Genomic DNA, 26,437 nt, shown 5'->3' on the forward strand with positions numbered 1-26,437 from the left:
ACTCTAGTTTTTTTTTTTTTTTTTAATCTTGGTCTATTAATCTATTTGGTGTGATGTTTGTACTGTATCCTTTCCTCCTTCCCGTCCTTTCATTATTTGGATACATTGCATTCTGTCAGTTTTAGGGAGCTAAATCAGTGAATTTTTCCTTTCTTTGGCCAAAATCTCTGCAGTCATTTGTAGAACTTCTTTCACATGCAGCACGATGTTTTTGCATTTGTCATTATGTGGATTCACTGCTGGTTTATGACCATAAAAGTTCAAAGTTTGCATTGTATATGACTTTGTACACTTTTAGTAGCCCTCACTGGTTGTTGCACGGATCCAGTTGGTGCACCACCTGTTGATGATATCGGGCAGCACAGGCGCTTTCAAAGGTGATCCAGTTCAGTCTTAACTCGCAGCATGAGGGTTTGACCCAGTTGGAGTCGGTGTGTGAGGTTACATGTTTGAGATTCAGAGTGAGTCATGTTGTTTGTTTGTGGGGTTTCAGGCCCGTAAACATCCATCAGAACCCCGGTGGGATTTTAACCTCATACAGATTGTACAACCCCTAGCAATAATTATGGAATCACCGGCCTCGGAGGATGTTCATTCAGTTGTTTAATTTAGTAGAAAAAAAGCAGATCACAGACATGACACAAAACTAAAGTCATTTCAAATGGCAACTTTCTGGCTTTAAGAAACACTATAAGAAATCAGGAAAAAAAAATTGTGGCAGTCAGTAACGGTTACTTTTTTAGACCAAGCAGAGGGAAAAAATATGGAATCACTCAATTCTGAGGAATAAATTACGGAATCACCCTGTAAATTTTCATCCCCAAAACTAACACCTGCATCAAATCAGATCTGCTCATTAGTCTGCATCTAAAAAGGATTGATCACACCTTGGAGAGCTGTTGCACCAAGTGGACTGACATGAATCATGGCTCCAACACGAGAGATGTCAATTGAAACAAAGGAGAGGATTATCAAACTTTTAAAAGAGGGTAAATCATCATGCAATGTTGCAAAAGATGTGGGTTGTTCACAGTCAGCTGGGTCTAAACTCTGGACCAAATACAAACAACATGGGAAGGTTGTTAAAGGCAAACATACTGGTAGACCAAGGAAGACATCAAAGCCTCAAGAAAGAAAACTTAAAGCAGTATGTCTCAAAAAATTGAAAATGCACAACAAAACAAATGAGGAACGAATGGGAGGAAACTGGAGTCAACGTCTGTGACCGAACTGTAAGAAACTGCCTAAAGGAAATGGGATTTACATACAGAAAAGCTAAATGAAAACCATGATTAACACCTAAACAGAAAAAAACAAGGTTACAATGGGCTAAGGAAAAGCAATCGTGGACTGTGGATGACTGGATGAAAGTCATATTCAGTGATGAATCTCGAATCTGCATTGGGCAAGGTGATGATGCTGGAACTTTTGTTTGGTGCCGTTCCAATGAGATTCATAAAGATGACTGCCTGAAGAGAACATGTAAATTTCCAGTCATTGATGATATGGGGCTGCATGTCAGGTAACGGCACTGGGGAGATGGCTGTCATTACATCATCAATAAATGCACAAGTTTACGTTGATATTTTGGACACTTTTCTTATCCCATCAATTGAAAGGATGTTTGGGGATGATGAAATCATTTTTCAAGATGATAATGCATCTTGCCATAGAGCAAAAACTGTGAAAACATTCCTTGCAAAAAGACACAAAGGGTCAATGTCATGGCCTGCAAATAGTCCAGATCTTAATCCAGTTGAAAATCGTGGGTGGAAATTGAAGAAAATGGTCCATGACAAGGCTTCAACCTGCAAAGCTGATCTGGCAACAGCAATCAGAGAAAGTTGGAGCCAGATTGATGAAGAGTACTGTTTGTCACTCATTAAGTCCATGCCTCAGAGACTGCAAGCTGTTATAAAAGCCAGAGGTGGTGCAACAAAATACTAGTGATGTGTTGGAGCGTTCTTTTGTTTTTCATGATTCCATAATTTTTTTCCTCAGAATTGAGTGATTCCATATTTTTTCCTTCTGCTTGGTCTAAAAAAGTAACCATTACTGACTGCCACAATTTTTTTTCCTGATTTCTTATAGTGTTTCTTAAAGCCAGAAAGTTGCCATTTGAAATGACTTTAGTTTTGTGTCATGTCTGTAATCTGCTTTTTTTCTACAAAAATAAACAACTGAATGAACATCCTCCAAGGCCGGTGATTCCATAATTATTGCCAAGGGTTGTAGCTGAACACACGGGTCCTGAAACCAGCTGAGCAGCTGAAAAAGTTTTTTGTCCCATCGCCAGATAACATCAGCTGACTGTGCCCTCCCCACCCCACACGGGGGTCCAGGTCCCAGCCACAGAGTCCAGACTAAATCAAAATGTTTATCAAACGGCTTCCAGCTCCTGCAGTGTGAAGATTTTCTGATTTTCATCATTTGTATTTTTGTCAGTTTATTTTCTTTGAGGCTTAGACGGATGTTTCAGACAGAACAGGACATTTGAAGATGACACTTTGGGGTTTCTGGTAAATTTTGTTGCTTTATTCATCTTTTCAAACTAACTCGCGACTGTTTACTTTTTGAACAGGTGAGTTCTTCCAGAGCAGAGACAGATGAGCCGCCGCTGCCACCTTCATTCCTTCAGTTGGACTTCGATTCACTTCACATGGGCCTTATGAATGCTAACGCTAACGGGAAGATGATGGTGAGGTTTATGTTTTTGTTGTGTTTGTTGTTTCACCTGGCTGTGGGAGATAGATGGTTACCTACGGTAGGGGTGGACTGTTGCCTGCTTTGGTGATTGCCATCCAAGACCCGACACGGTGAAGCACTGTCTAATCAACTTGCAGTTCATACTGGCTCCTGAGGAAAAAGTATGAGGAGAGACAAAAAGCACTAGACATAAAATACCTGGTTTCTCCGACTTGACACTCTTTAGTACAGTATGTAATACTGCCCCCAGTGGTGACCTATGAACATGAGCAGATCACACGCGATTTAAGAAAACATTCTGGAGCTCATGTGTGATTTGGGCTTGGATGTTTGTTCTCACGATGCACAAATGGTTTTAAAGGAATAGCTTGAGTTAGAGCTGATTCATATTCCACTTCTCTGTTATAACCAAAAGGGGGCGCAGTGGAAGAATCTTTGAAAGCACCGATCTCAAAAGTCTGAAACGTGCGTTCTAACTTAAGATCTTAATCATCTCAGCTGACAGAGATTTCAACCATCAACCTTTCGTGTCCAGAGCTGTCCCTTTCTCTCTTTATTATTTTAAATCCACAAAGGGTATCTTTTTTATGATTAGACTGCTGTCATTGGACCTACAATTTGAAGTTTATGTCTTCTTTGTCTAATTTGTGCTTTGAAGAGTTTCATCATGAGAGAGATGAAAATATTTTAAGATCAGAGCGAGTCAAACGTTGGCGTTGACGCCTCACTTCATTTCTTTGCCGGTGGCTTCGCTGAGAGTGACTCCCCGCCAAGGCTGTTAAAATTTAACTCTCCCATCGCTCGCTCACTTGCTCTCGCTCTCTGTAACCAGGAAGACATGGTGTGAGTCTGATGGCGTGTCGGGTTTGGTTCCAGAGCTGTAAAGCAGCAGGAAATGGAGTTCAACAGGTCAACGGCTTCCATACTCGCATTGCACTCGTTAGCATTTTCATCTTTGCCCTGGCAGTAAAATATCCTGATTCCTCCTCAAGCTGATGGGCATCAAATGTGCTTAATCACATTTCTGCATCCTGTCGGATCGGCTTTAATGACTTTGATCTTTGACTTTTCCACCACAGCCCTCCTTTGAGTAATGCTTCTGTACAGTGTTTAGCTCCATGACGTGAAGTTTCAGAACAGTCTCATAAGTGCACGGTGAAGTGCAGGTGAGTGAGGGGGTGGGCACACAGTTTGTGCTTGTTTTTGGGAGTCTGCTGGCCTGGTGCGTTCAGAACACAGTGGTACATTTCGGTTTCAAGACTGAGGATCAGTATAGAAACAGCAGGAGAAATTATGCTTTTTTTTTTTCTGGAGATTTCTTGTCCAACTGTCTCACTAGGCGGCGGCTGTTGGGGAGTAGTTGGAGACGTAAAACACGCAAATTACCGACAAGTTCTCATTGTAGGTGTTTACAGTGGATGTGGTTTAGTCTCACATTTCTGTTACTGGCTCTCACAGATAGGGGGAGCCCTCCCTGTATCTAAAACTTAGATATAAGTGATTAAAGTGAAACTTAACTCCTATGTTTAAACGTTAAACCAGATCCCAGAGACTACCAATCAAATAGCAAAGGCGAATACTTGGTAACTAACATAAAATAAGGAATTAGCACAGATATTATCTAACAGTATGTTACTGAAATTATGACACGTTTGTGACCAAAGTGCTGAGGATGGCTGTGTGCTGCTATTTTCCTTCTGTGATACTGTTATGTGAAAAGAGGCCTTGGAAATACCAGAAACGGTAGGCACAGAAATCAATCACTCACAGTGTAGTTTAATCAGTCATCAACGCCTCACACAGTTCTCTCACGTTATGAGTCGCAGAGTTCAGAGTGCTTTGCGATGCCCCTGTAAGTATTTGGTGAGGACATTTTGCGCATTGCCATTTTTGGTTTGTTCACAATTCAAGTGACGCCCTGTGATTCACCTGGGGGGGGGAGTAGTACCCAGAAAATATTGTGCCAAATCCCTCGCAAGTATCATTCACATGCTGTCCTAGCCCAGTCAGATAGTCGCCTTATTTTTATCTGCAGACAGTGTCATCAGGTTGTGATGTTTCTGGTGGTGGTGTTACTTTTGTATGTTCCTACACTATGAAAATCATAGACTGACATAATATCTTCATGCTTGTGTGCCTCTGTGATTGGACACATTGTGAGCATGATAACGATATTGATACCTCGTACGCAGTGCACATTTGACTTATTACTTCCTGCAATATTACATGTGGGTGTGAAGATGCTAAGTAGCATAGAATATGAGCCGGGTAAGACGAGCATCACTGTGGATGTCGTCACCTCCTTTTGGAGAGAACTTCCCTTTAAACATCATCATTCATTCCCTGGTGGAACCTTTCATGATAGAATAATGATTTTACTGATTGGCTTTTGACGGGCATTTCCAGGGCACCTCCAGAACCCGCCTACATGTGTGCACCATCTTTGGTCCAAATGAGATTAAAAATCTAATTCTTTGACCTTGACTTCCCACAATATTGACTTCATCTGAACAGCTCCAGAGCCCAGCCACATGTGCCATGTTTGGTGTAAATTATAGTTAAAAACTAATCTACATTTTGACCTTGGACTCTGCTAGAACCCTTTAAGGGAATTCAGGGGTTGATCCTCATCCACTGCCTGAGTTTGGTAGAATTGGTGTACAGAACCTTGGAGGAGGGAACAAACAAACAAACAAACATTATTGTAATTGCTTTGTGTCCAAACTTATATTCAGAGTTTCCTGTCTTGTGGACATAATTTTTCTTCTTTTACTAATAATTTCAACTTTATGTTCTTTTTTCCCCTCTTTGGTTTAGATCACAGAAAACGGCATCACGATCCCCCTCAAAGGTAAGAAGGTTACAGTATTTAATTTTTTTTCTCAATTTATGAACAGCTGAGTAAAACTAACTGAAATATCAAACAAAATCTTTTTACCAACATGTTGATATTGTTTCTGACCAAACATTTAAGGTCTTAATAACTCACCTTTGCAAATCATTGGGCGAAGGTTATTCTGTAAATTTTGGGAAATTGAGTTCTCATGAGCTTTGAACAGACGCCGTCACATGAGGTATTTTCTAAAATTGAAACTAAAACGTAGGTCGTCTTTCTTTCAGGAGCTGAAGAAGGGGAGGTCTGTGTGGTGGCGCCTCAGGTTCGAGGTTATGGCTTGTGGGATGGAGGTGTGGCTCACGGTGGCACTCTGCTGGCACACTGGGAAGGCCCCGCCTCGTCGCTGCTTTTCCTGTGGGTGACAGAGGAGCAGGCCAACGTGCTGCATAGAGAGCTGCTGGCCATCCGGCCCCCTGACACGGCTGGTAAACTGATTATTGTTTCATGAAAAGAAACGAGAGACCTCTCACTCTGCATTCCTCGGCTCATAAATGTCTTTTCAAACCGGAAAGAGTGAAAACTCTGCGACAGACACTGTTGTAAAAGCGCCGCACTGAAATTAGGTAGGAAGTAAAGAAAATGATTGTTTTGATGCTGGAGGGGTGAGCGAGGCCTTTTTCCACACAAAAATCCCAAATTTATCTTGTTTTAAGAGGTCAGACATGAGGCTGACTGCTTTTATTTGTTAGTGATTGTGAAAAATAACAGGATACTGGATCAACAATGTCAATGGAACAGAACAAGGAGGAAAAAGCTGAATTTGTTTGATTAGTTGTTGCATTTTTCAGTGTCCGATCGTCTCATTTAATCTCAGAATCTCTTTCGTGAGTATGTTTTGTGGAAAATGATCTGACAAGTTCTACAAAGGAACTAACTGAGGCAATCAGATGGTTTCTCCTGTGACCAATCACAGTCTAGATTTCAAACAGGTCGTATGAGTTGTGATTGGATATTTGTCTTGAGATCTTCATTGGCATCTTACATCAGTGTCACTTTCTTGAAATGATTCTGAAGTTCCAGTATTTTACTTGAGCATTTAATTTGTAGTTTGCAGCTTCTGACTTTAACCCGCCTCCTCTTCCAGTCCCGCCGTGCTCCTTCCTCCTGCTGGTGTTGAAGGAGCAGCTGCAGGAGCTGCATTCCGCCCTGCTGGCCTCCATCTTGGACATGGAGGGATACATCAGAGGACGCGCCTCCTCCTCCGTCTCCTCACCTATTGACTGGACTGATGGACTGCTCCTCTTTCACAGCTGTCCTCCTCCGCTGGATCAGCACCTCCTCAGCTTGCTGGGACACTCGGTGGTGAGACTGACAGTAGAGGCAGAGCTTCTCCTCTCCTGACTCCTCCTTTCCTCACTTTAGTTTGCAGAAATATATGAATTATTCTTCTGCTGTGATCTGATATTGGTTTGGTTCTGTTTTAGGAGAAACCCAAACACACCAGAACCAGCAGCAGAAACAAAATGTCCAGCGTCAGCGCCGCAGCTCTGCAGCAGCTTCCCAGCAGGTTAAATGATCCAGAATCTTCACCTGAGTCCATCAGATCTGGTCCTATTAAAAAATCAATTCTGTAAAGTGATTGATATTTATGTGTTGATCAGGTTGATCCAGTATCCCGCAGCACCGTGTAAGGGCCGCATCACCGTGACAAAGGAGGACCTGGCCTGTATGGACGCCGGCGAGTTCCTTAATGATGTCATCATCGACTTCTACCTCAAGTCAGTCCATCAGAGAATGAAGAGAGAGAGAGAAAAACTAGATCATTTTAAAAACCAGGACTGAACAGTAGTTTTTTTTCTCAGCCACCAGTAGGGGGCAGCAGAGAGCTCTGTGTTGAAACTCCTCCTACTCCTCTTACAGGTACCTTCTCCTCGAAGGGGTAGGTGGCGCTGTGGCTGAGCGGAGTCACATCTTCAGCAGTTTCTTCTTTAAACAGCTGAGCAGAAAGCGAGCTGCCGGTGAAGATGACTCCCCTTTAGTTTCGTAAGAAAAATTGAATCGTTCGTTTGTTTTCTTGAAAATAACATGAAATGAGGGAGGATAAAAGGAATCTGTTTGTCTTTTAGTTCCTTTTGTCAGGGAACAAAGTGAGCTGTGTGAGGTTGTAGTTTTCCAAAACATAAACATAAAACTCAGGAATAAGTGGAATCAATGATGGACTTGATTATTTATAATGGTTTAATAAATTATTAGCGGCATGTTAATGGGTTATTATTATTAATATTTCAGCACAATTTTAGAATTTGTACCCCTGTGTTTATTAAAAATATGTAAGTCCAGATAATGATTTTAAATATAATAAAACTTTTGTATTTGATATTTACCATGTTTTCCGGCATATAAGTTGCACCTGCCAAAAAATGCCCCTTGAGGAGGGAAAAAAAATGAGTCACGCTGAAGTATAAGTTGCACTTTTTCTCTATTATCATGTAAATAGTTATTAATAATAACATAATATTAAATAATTTGTGATTTTTCAGTATGTAAGTCACAGTTGAGTGTAAGGGACCATCCAAACTAATAAAAAAAAAAATATGAAGAAAATATGGTATACGTTTTTCTTTAAAAATTTGTTGGCATGATTTCTACAGTTTGGTTAAAAAAAATAAGGTGCATTTGTTTATTTAAAGCACCAACCTTAACTAGACTAACTTATCATTTCAGGACTTAAACTGACATTTTCATGAATGAGGTTTTATTTCTTAAGTTATAACTCCATCTCACTGCCTTTATTTGGTTTTCTTGTTTGTTTGTTTGCAGTGATTGCCACATAAGGCATCAGCGAGTGAAGACCTGGACCCGTCACATCGACATTTTCACCAAAGACTTCCTGTTTGTGCCTGTGAATCAAGCGTAAGGCGATTCAGTGTGATGATTGTGTTCACCACTTAGTCACTTCATGTTTGGTTGTTTATGTTTCCAGACCTGCGATTGATTTATTTTAAGAATTCTGTCACGAAGGTATAAATCAGCCTTAGAAGATAAGTAAGAAACATACGTATTGTTAATGAAATGATGTTGTAAAAAAAAAGTATCTGTCATTAGTATTGACAGCGACACAGCAGACCTGTGTGAGTGTCGTCTTACCCGTCCAGCAGGTTTCCAGCAAAACCTTTGTGTCCAGGGTTCTGGTGACCTGTGTTTGTAATCCATGGCTGTCACTGTCGTTCGGTTTCCATTCTGTGGTACTTTCAGCAACAGTTGAATGTTTATTGTGTTCCTTTGGCTCTGTGATGCTAATGCTAATATTAGCATATGTAGTGCAGCGGTGAACTGTGTGTCATAGCAGCTTGTCACAGCATTTTAACCCACATGAGTCAAAATTCTATGCTGTTTCCAAAAAAGTAATTTTGAGTGTATTGGGACATAACATGGTGAATCCTTTATTTAAATGCTAAGGAATAAAATTAGTGGTGCAAAAGAAAATAATTTTTATGACTTTAAATGTAATAAATAAATAAATAAATCAAAAGGGATGGTGGCTTTAAATTTTTTTGAAAAAGTGCTGCAGCTCAACACACAATCAGACACTGACTTGGTGTGACGTGGGTGCTGGCATTATCGCGCTCTGTGCTGCTAGTTCAGTAGAAACGTCTGGAAAAAGTACGTGGGTGCTGGCGTTATCGCGCTCTGTGCTGCTAGTTGTTCAGTAGAAACGTCTGGAAAAAGTAATTCAGAAGAATTAGAAAGTAGAGACTTCAGTCCACCTCTTGGCTACTTGGAATGTCGAGGGCGGGATGAGGTGCCGGAATTCAAGTGGAATGACACTTTTTAACAGTCCTAATGTAGGTCAAAGTTCAGCGCTATGTCAGCTATAGCCATGTGTTACAAAGAGCTGCTGTTGAGTTTTTTTAAATCACTGTCTTGATTTTTTTTTTTTTAAATCACAGTATCTTGATGAGGGTGTTGGGAAGATCAGTTTTAGAGAAGTTGTTGGCAGCATGTGGGCCACGGTTCAATGCCCAGATCCTTTCCTTTGAAGGGCCACAAACTGATCTGTATTCAGGTCGACAGACTGAAAATTAAAGTTCTGTGCATTACGTAGTGTGGTGGTGTCAGAGCAGGAAGGTTCATCATCCTTGGACATCAGGAAGTGCATCTGGCATAAATCTTGTCAAATGAACCTTTGGATTCATACCAGAACCACAGCTGTGAATTACACGCAATTAAATTTGTTATAATTATTAGAAAATTAACATTTTAATGATTAAAAAAAGAAGCAGAAAAACACTACTGTTTACGCATACAGATATTTATTAATTTGCAAAGAGCTCGTCAGTTACTATGTTTGGCCAAAACTGAGATATTGTGGACCACATGTGCGTTAAAGGTTCAACATCTGTGACGCACTAAAGAATAATCACAAAAGTTTCCTGCGGCGATACAGGAAACTTCACAACGTGTGTGTAATCCTGCAGTTTAACACAGTTGTGTTGTCTGTGCAGTTCTCACTGGTACCTGGTTGTGATCTGCTTCCCGGGACTGGAGGAGGTTCAGCACGAGGCCCGGCGCAGACGGACAGGTGAGACAGCTCTTCCTTCTTTTTGTCTTTTTTTTTTTTTTTTTCCAATTTAGACCAGTGTTGTTCCTCTCAGCCTGTGTGATGTTTAACAGAGCGTGTGTAACCGTCACCACACATGTTGCTGTTTTTCTCTCACTGAGGTTGTTTGGATGTTCTGGATATTTGGGGGAAGATCTGATTAAAACTCCATGTCAGAGTTGTGGGAATTCTCACAAAAAAAAAGAAAAAAAAAGAAAGGTTTAAACATTCCAAATGTAAATTACGGCCTCCTTGAGGCTGATTTTATTTTTAGCCTTTATTTACCTGCACTTTAACATGAGAGAAAATAAGTATTTGGAATTCTATTTTAAAAATAATGATTTAACTTTTGGAGTTTGGCAGAATTCCTGTTGTTATTTTCACTACGATTCCAAAATCTGTCTCTTTCTGGTTCTGTAGGAGCTGCTGCTTTCTAGTTATTTGTATGCAGTGATGAAGGTTTTTCAGCTGAACAAAGATAATTTTCTGGAAAACAAAACCTGAATCCTGTGTTTATTAATTGTTTTTTGCCGAAAAAAAAATCAACATTTCAGACTATTTGCACTGAATTCTTTCTTTTTGCTTTGGTTATGGCCGTGTTTATTCCGTATTTTCCAGAGTGCAAGTCAGGTGACCCCTGAACTTATACTCAGGTGTGACTTGTGTATAGAAATATCATGCATTTGTTATTCATAATAATAATAATTATAGTAACCTTTATATAGGATTTGTGTGAAGCGCCTTGAGGCAACTCTGTTGTGATTTGGAGCTATATAAATTAAAATAGATTGAAAATCGTCTTTCACAGGAATGAAAGCATGAAACAAAATACACTCAAATATTAAAAGAATAAAGGTCAATAATAAGTACACTACAGCAGTACACAAAAATCCCAAATTAATGAGCTAATAATACAGAAAAAAGGTGCGACTTGTACTCCAGTGCGACTTATATATGGGCTTTTCCTCCCCAAGAGGCCTTTTTTTTTTTTTTTTTTTTTTTTTTTTTACCAGATGTAACTTATATTCTGGAAAATATGGTAGTTTTCATTTTTTTCTTGTTTGCCCAGTCTGAAGAACTTTGCATGCTTTGCACATAGTTTGATTCTGACTGGTTCATTTGTATCACATGGTCATTTCCTGGAGACAGAATGGCAGATGACACTTAAACGATCCATTGTGAAGAAACTGAATTGAGATTTATGATAAAGATGCAAAGAACAAATTTGAGTGGGTGTGGTTGGAGGAAAAGGTGGAAACAGACCTTTTTTTTTTGTCATTTTATATATAAACCATAGTTTAAGTTGTCCTATAAGTAGACATGTAGATGATGCAGGATTACTGTTGGTGTATTTTGTTATTACAGCAGTTTGTGGTTTCTTTCTGTCTGTAAATCTCTCTTTTTCAAACAAAGTAACTGTCACTGTCTGCATACTTCCACGAGTCCTTAATGCTGGTGCAGCTGGAAAGAAAAACATCCACTAGATGGCACTGCAGAGCGTTTTAACAGCTTTTGATGGCATCGAACATGGTGGCAGGCAAAGAAGGCAAAGTAATGTTTCATAGTTATCACGTTTGGTATAATTTCTAACTTCCTCTCGACAGTGAATGTGCACCAGAACACACCTCAGAGCACGAAGAATTTAAAATTCTTCTGGCGGTTCCCCAAACCCCCACTTTGATGGCTTCACAGCCTAAAATAGTTTTATTTATTTATTTTCTTCCCACACTTTTATCATTGTAGAACTCAAAGGAACATTTAAATGACAATTGCATGATCCATCAGAAACGGCTTCGTCCTGACAACAAATGTTTCTGTGTTTGGCGTAAACGTAGTGTGTAAAACAGCAGCTAAAAATAAAACTGCACTTTTAATGAAAGGCTTTTATTGTGTAGCAGCTCCATGAAGCTTTGGTTTGATAAGAACTGTTGAACAATAAGAGTATATTTCTTATACTCTGCTTGTTCGTTACCTCACGGCGATGCATTTACGAGTGTTTTCATTGGTCGCAAATGTTACAGTGACAGTAAATTTCGTGATGCTGACCCTGCTGTTGTGTTTGACTTGCAGGCGTAGGAGCAGATCACAGATCCCAGCAGCCACCGGTAAACACACATCACAAAACACCGCCACAGTGCCACAACCCTCTTCAAACTCTGGATATTACATCAACTCACGTTATCTTAAAAAGCTAAATCCGTCTGTCTGTGGACGTTGCATAAAAAGGTTGTTGCAGCTTAAATGTCAAATGTCACTTCTGGTAAAATAGTTTTATTCGAGCTGCACTCGTGTGGAAGCTGAATAAATCAAACCCTAAAACGGGAAATGACGTAAAACATTTTCATCTGAACTCTTCATATTCCAGCACTGAAAACCTGCTGATTCCAAGTTTTCCCAAACAAACAGGCTCTAAAATGAATTATTTTGTTCAGATCTGTGCTTTCAAGTTAAATGTAAGTGATACTGTAGCTCAGTCCAATCAGTCTTTGATTTTGAATAAATGAATGAATGAGTTTATTCGGCACACAATTCAACAACAAAAACAAACAAAAAAAAAACTCATAACAAAGTAACTTTACAGACTGCAACTTTATTTTGTCTTATTCCTGTGTCATTTTATGTTGGATTATATTTTTCCACTTTTTTCTTTTTAGAAAGATGCGGTCTTTGCTCAGTCGAAGGTGCAAAAGAGACTCAAGTGCCCTACTCAGTTTATTTGTATTACACCTAAACAGATACTTGTCATTTGGTTGGTGGATTTTATGTCATGTACAATTAATTGTCTTACATTTTCTAGAAAAATGCTCCATTGTATGATTTCCGTGATTTTTCATGCAGTTTGGTTCCATTAACAGTTCATTTTAGTTCCATACTCCGTTGCACAACTCCACTACTTAAACAAAAAGGAACTTCTTAAAAATCCATCCATTATATGAGGAATCATGTAGAAGAAATGTAAAAACTTTTTCATTTTTTTCATTCTTAGGGTGTCATAGAAAATAAATGCCTTGTGCAATGGTAAGAATATTTTCATGCGTTGAAAGAGTCTTTTGACGCATGAAAATATTCTTACCATTGCACCTGCAAACATTCATTATTTGTATAATTAAAAGCTCGAGTGCCAAGGGCCCTGTGGGTTACCGCCTCAATTAAAGTGCAAGGCAAAATGGCCATTTTCGGCATAAACAATGGCCACCATTTACAAATGAGCGAATCTACGCAAGTAATTTTGGGACAGAAACAATGTCAATGACCAATATTATGTCCTTGTTAAATAAATTAAAAAAAAAAGGTTATCAGAAAGTTTTTGAAAAAATTGGATCTAAATACCCAAATTGGCTGTTTTCAGCATAAAAATGGCCGCCATTTCCAAATGAACAAATCTGATTATAATTCTTTGCATATGACGCCCTTGACAAATTAAAAAAAAAGTTATACAGTTTGAGAAAATTGCCGTTAAGTGCTCAAAATGACTATTTTCAACTTAAAATTGGCCGCCATTTCCAAACGAACAAATCTATGAATATGATTTTTAGACTGGAACAATGTCAATGACCCATATTACGCTCTTGCCAAATTTGGAACAAAGTTATCAGACAGTTTTTGAAATATCGCAATAAACGGATGATGCCAACGCCTATGATGGATGCCGCACCACGACATAGGGTAAGCGGCTTATCGGCTGGTAACCCAGCAAGCAGTGGTGGCCTCTAGTGTCCAGTTAGTAATACTGCATATATATCACATGCAAGAAAAAAAAAAAACAGCCCAGACGTCCCGCTGTGCCACCATTCTTGTTTAAACTAATGTATTCAACAATTGCAATTTTTTCCAGATGCCAACATGACCCAAAGTTTGAGGTTCATTGGTCCTCACAGCCACCTATGTCACACCTGCTGTCAAATTAAATCAGTTTTTATCCTACTGAAATCTAATTTTACTCAGGAATCTGTTGTCATGCTGTTGACGTTGAGTGATTTGTGTTTCTTTCAAAGGAGTGCACTGACCAGGGCTGTCAGCGGGATTCTGTGATGAAGAGGTGAGATTTTACATACACCGACGTATGTGAGCTCATTCTCATCAGTCTGTGAACTGACGTGTGTTGTCGCCCCCTGCAGGCCATGCATCCTCGTCATGGATTCGCTAAAGCTGTCGAGCCATGAGAATGTCTGTAAACTGCTACGAGAGTGAGTGTCTTTACCCGTTTATCAGAACAAATGAACTTTGCCATCAGTTAGCATCAGTTAGCTCGATGCTAATGATGAGCTGTTTACGTATTCCACGACGGGTTACGACAAAACATGAATAACGTCAGAGAGTGAAGGGGCAGATGAGTGTATAATAATGTAAAAAGCAAAAGTAAATTTTAAGTGCTGATGGCAAATTGTACAAGTTAGAAACTAATTTGTTCAAAATCAAGCGAAATTGCTTTGAGAACACCTAGGTAATAATCATGTTGCTAACCTAACAGTTTTGTTGTTCTGGGGACATGATGGATCCATCTAAATGTGTGAGTGGAAATATTACAGGACTGTACCTATAGATGGCGCTGTTGCTGCTTGTAGCCTCACGTTTTGAAATAGTTGCTGAATTTCATTATGGTTTGTGCGTTATATCTTTGAGTGCATCTGCACATTTGTTGGTTATGATACTGGAACAACTAATTAATCAGACATAATTAAAATAAATTAAACTAACAAATTAACAAGCAAAATTAAAAAGTGAAAAAGGCAATACTAACCAGTACTGTTACGAATAATATGGAACATCATGTTTTCATGTATGTGTCTGGCAGAGCTGCCTACTGGCAGTTAAAAAAAAAATTTCCCTGAGTTTAAAAATAAATGATGTGCAACATTGAGATTTTTAAAGTGGCCAAGCAGGGTCCTCGGTCTGGAATATAGCCATGGTTATCTGCTCTGAAATACATAAAGTTCTGTGTATAATTTTCCCAAAAAGGTCTATAGAAATTCAAAACAGCAGCGAGCTAAACATGGACATTTTCAGATGTAGGGAAACACAAGTTTAACATCTGTAGTTGTTAAAGTATTTAACATTGTGAACTGTGGGCATGTTATAAAATATTAAATGCTGGATATTGACATAGAAACATGCTAACATGTTCTTTATATGCTAAACTGAAAAAAAAGCTTCCCTGACAAGCTTTAACGTCAGTGTGTATTTAAATCAAATTATGTAAGCATTAGTACAACATTGTCATAATATTCAGAAAATGATGACATTAGTATTGCCACATATCTGCATTACACAAACATGCTAAACATTAGCATTGTAGCGTGTTAGTGAGTAGCACCTATCAGTCTGCTAAATATGAGGTGCAAGGGTAGTAGCCAAGTGGTTAGTTTGCGTGGTTTCAGTGCAGAAGGTTCCAGGTTCAAATCTCACCCTTGCCACATTTCTCCATGTAATGTGGAGTTGTGTCAGGAAGGGCATCCAGTGTAAAATTTGTGCCAAATCAGCATCCAGCTCCACCTCGGATCTGCTCTGGCGACCCTGAGTGATAAAAACAAGGGAGCAGCAGAAGGGACTTACTTTACTATGCTAAATAGGAGGTAAAAACAAATTCTTTGTATAATTGTTGTTCCTGAATGTTTTGAAATAAGAGTAGTAATGTGCTAATTATTAACATTCAATTGTTGCATGTATGATAACATGCTAACTACATATTAGTACTGCTTACATTCAACAGGTGAGTCTCACAGGGTCTGCCTCAGGTGATATATTTTTTAATAGTATGTATATGTCGCGGACATGAACAAGTGAAGTTTTTAACAACAATGTTGTCCGGTTTGCACTTTACAGCTTCATCTACCATCAGTTTTTTGTTTTTTTTAATGACTTTTTACGACAGTGTTGTCCAGTTTGTGGCTTTTTGTCCACTGGGCTGAATTTTGTGCCAGTCATCTACCATAGTGCGAGCTTTGCGCCACTGCACAGCGCTTGACTCGTATGAAATTTTTTTTTCTATATTTATTCATTTGAAAGTGTTGTTTGGGGTTTTCCTGCAAAAAGTAGTTTTGTTTTTAAAGCATTTGTGTGCTTCTTCATTCTATTTCTTAGCTACCTGCAGGTGGAGTGGGAGGTCCGTAGGGGCACGCCCCGCCTCTTCACACACTCCACCATGGAGAACATGAACTGCAGAGTCCCCCTGCAGGACAACAGCAGCGACTGCGGCCTGTACCTGCTGCAGTACGTGGAGAGCTTCCTGCAGGTGGCACCTTTGTATTTCAAACAAACTAGCTAACATTACGGTTAAACTTTGCACTTAAACAATGCTTTCTGATTGGCTCCCTAGAACCCTGTGGTGCACTTTGGGTTCCCAGTGCGCTTGGAGAGCTGGTTTCCACAGCAACAGGTGCGAAAGAAGAGGGAGGCGATCAGGAGCCTGATTTTAAAAATGCATCACGATCAGCATAAAGACGACGACGACATGCGGCCACCTTGACCCACGAGCAAAACCATCACAACATGAAAATATCTGTGCAATAGTTTATTTATTCTATTTTTCTACGACATGATCATAACATAGAATTAGCAAAATAAAACATTCTTTCTTAAAAATATTTGTGCTTTGTCATTTTGTCCTTTTACAACCCCTGGCAAAAATTATGGAATCACCGGCCTCAGAGGATGTTCATTCAGTTGTTTAATTTTGTAGGAAAAAAGCAGATCACAGACATGACACAAAACTAAAGTCATTTCAAATGGCAACTTTCTGGCTTTAAGAAACACTATAAGAAATCAGGGAAAAAAATTGTGGCAGTCAGTAACGGTTACTTTTTTAGACCAAGCAGAGGGAAAAAAATATGGAATCACTCAATTCTGAGGAATAAATTATGGAATCACCCTGTAAATTTTCATCCCCAAAACTAACACCTGCATCATTATCAGATCTGCTCGTTAGTCTGCATCTAAAAAGGAGTGATCACACCTTGGAGAGCTGTTGCACCAAGTGGACTGACATGAATCATGGCTCCAACACGAAAATGCACAACAAAACGAATGAATGGGAGGAAACGAGTCAACGTCTGTGACCGAACTGTAAGAAACCGCCTAAAGGAAATGGGATTTACATACAGAAAAGCTAAACGAAAGCCATCATTAACACCTAAACAGAAAAAAAAACAAGCTTACAATGGGCTAAGGAAAAGCAATCATGGACTGTGGATGACTGGATGAAAGTCATATTCAGTGATGAATCTCGAATCTGCATTGGGCAAGGTGATGATGCTGGAACTTTTGTTTGGTGCCGTTCCAGTGAGATTTATAAAGATGACTGCCTGAAGAGAACATGTAAATTTCCACAGTCATTGATGATATGGGGCTGCATGTCAGGTAAAGGCACTGGGGAGATGGCTGTCATTACATCATCAATAAATGCACAAGTTTATGTCGATATTTTGGACACTTTTCTTAACCCATCAATTGAAAGGATGTTTGGGGATGATGAAAACATTTTCAAGATGATAATGCATCTTGCCACAGAGCAAAAACTGAAAACTGCACTTTTAAGAGCTACATGTAGTAGCATCACTAGCGTATTTCCACTCCAAAGAGCATAACCATGACAAAAGCAGTGTGAATTATTCCACAGGGTTTGGGATAGAGGTTATCCCAGAGCTATTCATGAGACATTGCACTTTGCAAAATTTCTCATATTTTAGCATCTTTGGCTAGTTTCATGTGCCATTTAAAAAAAAAAAAAAATAAATAAATTACCGGTATATAATTGACAGAATGCTGCAGCTCTGCTATTGAGCCAATAAGTTTTTGTTTTTTACAGAGACATTGACCTGGTGCACTGCTGACTGCGGCTTTGACGTTCGTCCAGTCCAGCTTAACAAATAGGATTATAGCGAAGAGAAAGAAAAATCTCCCCAGTAAAGTCCCATCTGCTCACCTGACAGGAAGGACCCGGAGCTGGAAGTCTCTCACTGTTTTGATAGACAATCTCGTGGATGGACGAGCTAGAAAAAGAAGTCCCTGATGACTTGACAAGGCATAAATAAGCAAATTTGGGGAGTTAGAGGTTTTCAAGAAATGTCCCGAAACTGCTGGCTGTTGGCGCTATGGGTGCTCGGAGTTGTGCTTTTCTCAGGATTCATTTTCACAGAGACAGGTGTGTATTACTGTTTTTACAATGTTATTAAGCAGATAAACGTGATTTACTGCAATATCGTTTTAGTTTTCTTGAATGACTGTTATTACACTGTATTATTGCAACTTTATGCACATAAACATGTCTTACTACAATGTACTTATTAGTTGTCTTGGGTGACTTATTACACTACGTATATTATTCGAGCATTATGCATAGTGTGATTGACTACAGTTTTAGTTTTCTTGAGTGACTGTTATGCTATATTATTCTAGCGTTATGCATATAAACATGATTTACTGCAGTTTAATAGTTTTCTTAAGTGACTGTTATTATGCTATATTATTCTAGAGTTATGCATATAAACATGATTTACTACAATGTATTAGTTTTCTTGAGTGACTGTTATTACGCTATATTATTCTAGCTTTATGCATATAAACATGATTTACTGCAGTTTAATAGTTTTCTTGAGTGACTGTTATTATGCTGTATTATTCTAGTTATTCATATAAACATGATTTACTACAATGTATTAGTTTTCTTGAGTGACTGTTATTATGCTATATTATTCTAGCTTTATGCATATAAACATGATTTACTACAGTTTAATAGTTTTCTTAAGTGACTGTTATTATGCTATATTATTCTAGCTTTATGCATATAAACATGATTTACTACAATGTATTAGTTTTCTTGAGTGACTGTTATTACGCTATATTATTCTAGCTTTATGCATATAAACATGATTTACTGCAGTTTAATAGTTTTCTTGAGTGACTGTTATTATGCTGTATTATTCTAGTTATTCATATAAACATGATTTACTACAATGTATTAGTTTTCTTGAGTGACTGTTATTATGCTATATTATTCTAGCTTTATGCATATAAACATGATTTACTACAGTTTAATAGTTTTCTTGAGTGACTGTTATTATGCTATATTATTCTAGCTTTATGCATATAAACATGATTTACTACAGTTTAATAGTTTTCTTAAGTGACTGTTATTATGCTGTATTATTCTAGAGTTATGCATATAAACATGATATACTACAATGTATTAGTTTTCTTGAGTGACTGTTATTACGCTATATTATTCTAGCTTTATGCATATAAACATGATTTACTACAGTTTAATAGTTTTCTTAAGTGACTGTTATTACGCTGTATTATTCTAGAGTTATGCATATAAACATGATTTACTACAATGTATTAGTTTTCTTGAGTGACTGTTATTATGCTATATTATTCTAGAGTTATGCATATAAACATGATTTACTACAATGTATTAGTTTTCTTGAGTGACTGTTATTATGCTATATTATTCTAGAGTTATGCATATAAACATGATTTACTACAGTGTATTAGTTTTCTTGAGTGACTGTTATTACGCTATATTACTCTAGCTTTATGCATATGAACATGATTTACTACAGATTAATAGTTTTCTTAAGTGACTGTTATTACGCTGTATTATTCTAGAGTTATGCATATAAACATGATTTACTACAATGTATTAGTTTTCTTGAGTGACTGTTATTATGCTATATTATTCTAGTGTTATGCATATAAACATGATTTACTGCAGTTTAATAGTTTTCTTAAGTGACTGTTATTACGCTATATTATTCTAGAGTTATGCATATAAACATGATTTACTGCAGTTTAATAGTTTTCTTGAGTGACTGTTATTATGCTGTATTATTCTAGAGTTATTCATATAAACATGATTTACTACAATGTATTAGTTTTCTTGAGTGACTGTTATTATGCTATATTATTCTAGCTTTATGCATATAAACATGATTTACTACAGTTTAATAGTTTTCTTAAGTGACTGTTATTACGCTGTATTATTCTAGTTATGCATATAAACATTCATTTACTACAATGTATTAGTTTTCTTGAGTGACTTATTATGCTGTATTATTCTAGAGTTATGCATATAAACATGATTTACTACAATGTATTAGTTTTCTTGAGTGACTGTTATTACGCTATATTATTCTAGCTTTATGCATATAAACATGATTTACTACAGTTTAATAGTTTTCTTAAGTGACTGTTATTATGCTGTATTATTCTAGAGTTATGCATATAAACATGATTTACTACAATGTATTAGTTTTCTTGAGTGACTTATTACGCTATATTATTCTAGCTTTATGCATATAAACATGATTTACTACAATGTATTAGTTTTCTTGAGTGACTGTTATTATGCTATATTATTCTAGAGTTATGCATATAAACATGATTTACTACAATGTATTAGTTTTCTTGAGTGACTGTTATTATGCTATATTATTCTAGAGTTATGCATATAAACATGATTTACTACAGTGTATTAGTTTTCTTGAGTGACTGTTATTACGCTATATTATTCTAGCTTTATGCATATAAACATGATTTACTACAGATTAATAGTTTTCTTAAGTGACTGTTATTACGCTGTATTCTAGAGTTATGCATATAAACATGATTTACTACAATGTATTAGTTTTCTTGAGTGACTGTTATTATGCTATATTATTCTAGTGTTATGCATATAAACATGATTTACTGCAGTTTAATAGTTTTCTTAAGTGACTGTTATTACGCTGTATTATTCTAGAGTTATGCATATAAACATGATTTACTGCAGTTTAATAGTTTTCTTGAGTGACTGTTATTATGCTGTATTATTCTAGAGTTATTCATATAAACATGATTTACTACAATGTATTAGTTTTCTTGAGTGACTGTTATTATGCTATATTATTCTAGCTTTATGCATATAAACATGATTTACTACAGTTTAATAGTTTTCTTAAGTGACTGTTATTACGCTGTATTATTCTAGAGTTATGCATATAAACATGATTTACTACAATGTATTAGTTTTCTTGAGTGACTGTTATTATGCTATATTATTCTAGAGTTATGCATATAAACATGATTTACTACAATGTATTAGTTTTCTTGAGTGACTGTTATTATGCTATATTATTCTAGAGTTATGCATATAAACATGATTTACTACAGTGTATTAGTTTTCTTGAGTGACTGTTATTACGCTATATTATTCTAGCTTTATGCATATAAACATGATTTACTACAGATTAATAGTTTTCTTAAGTGACTGTTATTACGCTGTATTATTCTAGAGTTATGCATATAAACATGATTTACTACAATGTATTAGTTTTCTTGAGTGACTGTTATTATGCTATATTATTCTAGTGTTATGCATATAAACATGATTTACTGCAGTTTAATAGTTTTCTTAAGTGACTGTTATTACGCTGTATTATTCTAGAGTTATGCATATAAACATGATTTACTACAATGTATTAGTTTTCTTGAGTGACTGTTATTACGCTATATCATTCTAGTGTTATGCATAGAAACATGATTTACTACAATTTATTAGTTTTCCTGAGTGACTGCTATTACACTATATTACTGTAGCGTTATGCATATTGACATGATTTACTACAATTTATTAGTTTTCTTGAGTGACTGTTATTACGCTATATTATTCTAGAGTTATGCATATAAACATGATTTACTCCAGTTTAATAGTTTTCTTAAGTGACTGTTATTACGCTGTATTATTCTAGAGTTATGCATATAAACATGATTTACTACAATGTATGTTTTCTTGAGTGACTGTTATTATGCTATATTATTCTAGCGTTATGCATATAAACATGATTTACTGCAGTTTAATAGTTTTCTTAAGTGACTGTTATTACACTGTATTATTCTAGAGTTATGCATATAAACATGATTTACTACAATGTATTAGTTTTCTCGAGTGACTGTTATTACGCTGTATTATTCTAGAGTTATGCATATAAACATGATTTACTACAATGTATTAGTTTTCTTGAGTGACTGTTATTACGCTATATCATTCTAGTATTATGCATAGAAACATGATTTACTACAATTTATTAGTTTTCCTGAGTGACTGCTATTACACTATATTACTGTAGCGTTATGCATATTGACATGATTTACTACAATTTATTAGTTTTCTTGAGTGACTGTTATTACGCTATATTATTCTAGCATTATGCATATAGACATGATTTACTACAATTTGTTAGTTTTCTTGAGTGACTGTTATTACACTATATTACTACAATTTGTCATTTTTCTTGACTGTACACTGTTATTAGTGTTGTGCATATAAACATTATTTATTACAATGTATTAGTTTTCTTGAGTGAATGTTATGCTATATTATTACGTTATGCATATAAACTTGATTTACGACAATATAACACCACATTACAAAGTTAAGATTAGTCAGTCATGTTAAGATGGTAAACATGGGTTATTAAGCTTAATAACATTGTAATGATATAGCATAAATTGATGCTGTTATTGATATAACATTGTAATTTCATAGTAACTCACTCAAGAAAACTACTAAATGCACTGTATCATGATATTCTGATAAACTTGATTTGTTACAATGCAGGTATACTAGTGATAATTTATAGAATTTTATGATTCTTATGTTGAGGATTAATTTTGTAAATCGTTTATCTTGTAGAGATGCTAAATATTGACTTGGAATTTGCAGATTTGCTCCATTTTAGTGTTTTGACATTTTGAATTGGTGGGACGGGAAAGTGAAATGTTTATCTTTCGTTTTCTTTTTGTGTAAATTTATAGACCAAATATAAAATTGTCAAGTTCTCTGAAAATGGAAGTACCGATAATAGTTTATTCCAGCTAATGTTTATGATTACAGACACCATCGTTGACTGGTTGTTGAAATCGGACGAGGTCATGGACTCGGATCGGCTGTTGTACAGAGAGCACACCGCTCTGACTCGAAGGAAAAGGAATATTTTGTTTCCTAATGGAGTCAAAGTTTGCAGCCAAGAGACCTTAGAGCAAGCCATTGCCAACCACCGCACCTACTTCCACCTGAGAGGTATGGTAACGTCCTGTCAGGACAGTTGGGTTTCGGTGTTTTGAGTCTTTTAAATGAAGAAAAAACAAAAACACAACATAACATTGTACAAAAGTCAAACTTCTTCTTCTTTGTCTTTTGGCTGTTCCCGTTAGGGGTCGCCACAGCAGATCAATCGTTTCCATCTCACCCTGTCCTCTGTATCTTCCTCTGTCACACCAACCACCTGCATGTCCTCTCTCAGCACATCCATGAACCTCCTCTTTGGTCTCCCTCTTCTCCTCCTGCCTGGTGGCTCCATCCTCAGCATCCTTCTCCCTATATACCCTGGGTCCCTCCTCTGCACATGTCCAAACCATCTCAATCTCACCTCTCTGAATTTGTCTCCAAACCGTCCCACCTGAGCTGTCCCTCTGATATGTTCATTCCTAATCTTGTCCATTCTTGTCACTCCCAAAGAGAATCTCAACATCTTCAGCTCTGCCACCTCCAGCTCTGCCTCCTGTCTTTTTGTTAGTGCCACTGTCTCTAAACCATACAACATAGCTGGTCTCACTACTGTTTTGTAAACTTTCCCCTTCACTCTTGCTGATGTTCTTCGGTCACAAATCACTCCTGCCACCTTTCTCCACCCACTCCACCCTGCCTGCACTCTCTTCTTCACCTCTCTACCACACTCTCCATTACTTTGAACAGTTGACCCCAAATATTTACACTCATCTACTTTCACCACTTCTACTCCTTGTAACTGCACTATTCCACTGGGCTCCCTCTCATTCACACATGTACTCAGTCTTTCTTCTACTGACATTCATTCCCCTTCTCTCCAAAGCATATCTCCACTTCTCCAGACTAGACTCAACTTGCTCTCTACTCTCACTACAGATCACAATGTCATCTGCAAACATCATAGTCCATGGGGACTCCTGTCTGATCTCATCTGTCAACCTGTCCATCACCACTGCAAACAAGAAAGGACTCAGAGCTGATCCTTGGTGTAATCCCACCTCCACCTTGAATGAGTCTGTCATTCCGACTGCGCATCTCACTGCTGTCACACTATTCTTGTACATGTCCTGCACTACCCTAACATACTTCTCTGCCACTCCAGACTTCCTCATACAATGCCACAACTCTTCTCTTGGCACCCTATCATAAGCTTTTTCTAAGTCCACAAACACACAATGTAACTCTTTCTGTCCTTCTCTGTACTTTTCCAACAGTATTCTCAGAGCAAACATTGCATCTGTAGTGCTCTTTCTCGGCATGAAACCATATTGCTGCTCACAGATCTTCACCTGTTTTCTAAGCCTAGCTTCTACTACTCTTTCCCATAACTTCATGCTGTGGCTGATCAGCTTTATGCCTCTGTAGTTACTGCAGCTCTGCACATCACCCTTGTTCTGTTGGGAAAGTGTAGGAACACGGACCCACAAAAGGGGGCGCAAATGAACGGACAATGGAGTAAGTCAAAATAACAAGCTTTACTGTTGTGAATGTGCACAACGTATACAACCAATCACAGCAATGGACAACAGTCAATTCACAAAAGTGTCGTGTGGGCAGGCTCGAAGATAGGAGACGCCTCTCCAAGGTAAGACCGGAACCACACGGCTTCCTCCGCACAGGACCCCGGGAATACTGGAGCCGCCAAGTCCCGAACTCCCAGGTGGCCACTGCCTCCGCGTGTCGGACCTGGTACTGCTGGCGAGGAACAAAGGACAGTTAGATGGGGGCGCGTTTGCACCCAGGACTCCGAACAGCAGGGAAGTTACCTCCACCTCTCGTTGGAACAGTAATCCACAAACTAAGCACAAATCCAAAAAGATACACTCCGTAGCTTTGATACGTTACCTCTCTGGTAGAAACGATATCTCGGCGATGAGGTGGAGATGCCGTCCTGCTGATATACCCCAGTGATAACTGCCGTCAGCTGTCTCAGGTGATGGGTGACAACTGTTACCGAGGCTGCTCCTGTGGGGTGGTGGGCCAGCAGTACCTCCTCTTCAGCGGCCCACACAACATGTTCTTGAAAATAGGAACCAGCACACTTCGTCTCCACTCCTCAGGCATCCTCTCACTTTCCAAGATTTTATTAAACAATCTGGTTAGAAACTCTACTGCTATCTCTCCTACACATTTCCATGCCTCCATTGGAATGTCATCTGGACCAACTGCCTTTCCACTCTTCATCCTCTTCATAGCAGCCCTCACTTCTTCCTTGCTAATCTCTTTTACTTCCTGATTTACTCTCACCACATCATCCAGCCTTTTCTCTCGCTCATTTTCTTTATTCATCAAATCTTCAAAATATTCCCTCCACCTTCTCAGCACACACTCCTCACTTGTCAGCACATTACCATGTGCATCTTTTACCACCCTAACCTGCTGCACATCCTTTCCAGCTCTGTCCCATTGTCTGGCCAATCGGTACAAGTCCTTTTCTCCTTCCTTACTATTCAACTTCTTGTACAGCTCGCAATATGCCTTTTCCTTTGCTTTTGCCACTTCTCTTCTCGCCTTACACCGCAACTCCTTGTACTCCTGTCTACTTTCTTCATCTCTCCGACTATCCCAAAACTTTTTCGCCAACCTCTTTCTCCTTATGCTTTCCTGGACCTCTTCATTCCACCACCAAGTCTCCTTGTCTTCCTTCCACTGTCCAGATGTCATACCCAGTACTGCCCTAGCTGTCTCCCTCACCACATCTGCAGTACTTTTCCAGTTGTCCAAAATTGCTTCCCCTCCAACTAGTGCTTCTCTCACCTGCTCGCTAAATTTCACACAACAGTCTTCCTCCTTCAGCTTCCACCATCTGATCCTTTGTTGAGCTCTCACTTTCTTCTTCTTCTTTACCTCTAAAGTCATCCTACAATCTGTGATTTCTTTTAGCTTGCATCTCTTATAAAGAATGTAGTCCACCTGTGTGCACCTTCCTCCACCCTTATATGTTACCCTGTGCTCCTCCCTTTTCTTAAAGTAGGTATTCACCACAGCCATTTCCATCCTTTTTGTAAAATCAACTACCATCTGTCCTTCCCCATTCCTATCCTTGATACCATATCTACCCATTACTTCCTCATCACCTCTGTTCCCTTCACCAACATGCCCATTGAAGTCTGCTCCTATCACCACTCTTTCATGCTTGGGCACACTCTCCACCACCTCATCTAACACACTCCAGAAATCTTCTTTCTCCATCTCACAACCTACCTGTGGGGCATATGCACTGATGATATTCATCATCACCCCTTCAATT

At 38.1% G+C, this 26,437-nt stretch overlaps 2 protein-coding genes across 4 annotated transcripts in view; both read left to right on the top strand.

The window, feature by feature from the left end:
• Positions 1-16,724, top strand: part of senp7b (SUMO specific peptidase 7b) — a 29,701-nt gene extending 12,977 nt beyond the window's left edge. For all 3 annotated transcript variants that reach the window (XM_034178880.1, XM_034178889.1, XM_034178896.1), the window contains exons 9-22: positions 2,582-2,698; positions 5,524-5,557; positions 5,827-6,027; positions 6,687-6,904; positions 7,027-7,109; positions 7,204-7,320; positions 7,463-7,585; positions 8,363-8,455; positions 10,048-10,124; positions 12,213-12,247; positions 14,138-14,181; positions 14,261-14,329; positions 16,224-16,374; positions 16,459-16,724. In XM_034178880.1, the coding sequence (XP_034034771.1) occupies positions 2,582-2,698; positions 5,524-5,557; positions 5,827-6,027; positions 6,687-6,904; positions 7,027-7,109; positions 7,204-7,320; positions 7,463-7,585; positions 8,363-8,455; positions 10,048-10,124; positions 12,213-12,247; positions 14,138-14,181; positions 14,261-14,329; positions 16,224-16,374; positions 16,459-16,608 (1,512 nt within the window). In that variant the 3' untranslated portion in view covers positions 16,609-16,724. The remainder of the gene's footprint in view (positions 1-2,581; positions 2,699-5,523; positions 5,558-5,826; positions 6,028-6,686; positions 6,905-7,026; positions 7,110-7,203; positions 7,321-7,462; positions 7,586-8,362; positions 8,456-10,047; positions 10,125-12,212; positions 12,248-14,137; positions 14,182-14,260; positions 14,330-16,223; positions 16,375-16,458) is intronic.
• Positions 16,725-17,890: 1,166 nt separating this feature from the next.
• Positions 17,891-26,437, top strand: part of impg2b (interphotoreceptor matrix proteoglycan 2b) — a 69,727-nt gene continuing 61,180 nt past the window's right edge. The window contains 2 exon segments of the mRNA XM_034180224.1: positions 17,891-18,282; positions 23,014-23,199. Of these exon segments, the coding sequence (XP_034036115.1) occupies positions 18,204-18,282; positions 23,014-23,199 (265 nt within the window). The 5' untranslated portion in view covers positions 17,891-18,203.

This window comes from Thalassophryne amazonica, chromosome 1 (genome assembly GCF_902500255.1).
Source record: "Thalassophryne amazonica chromosome 1, fThaAma1.1, whole genome shotgun sequence".
NCBI lineage: Eukaryota > Metazoa > Chordata > Actinopteri > Batrachoidiformes > Batrachoididae > Thalassophryne > Thalassophryne amazonica.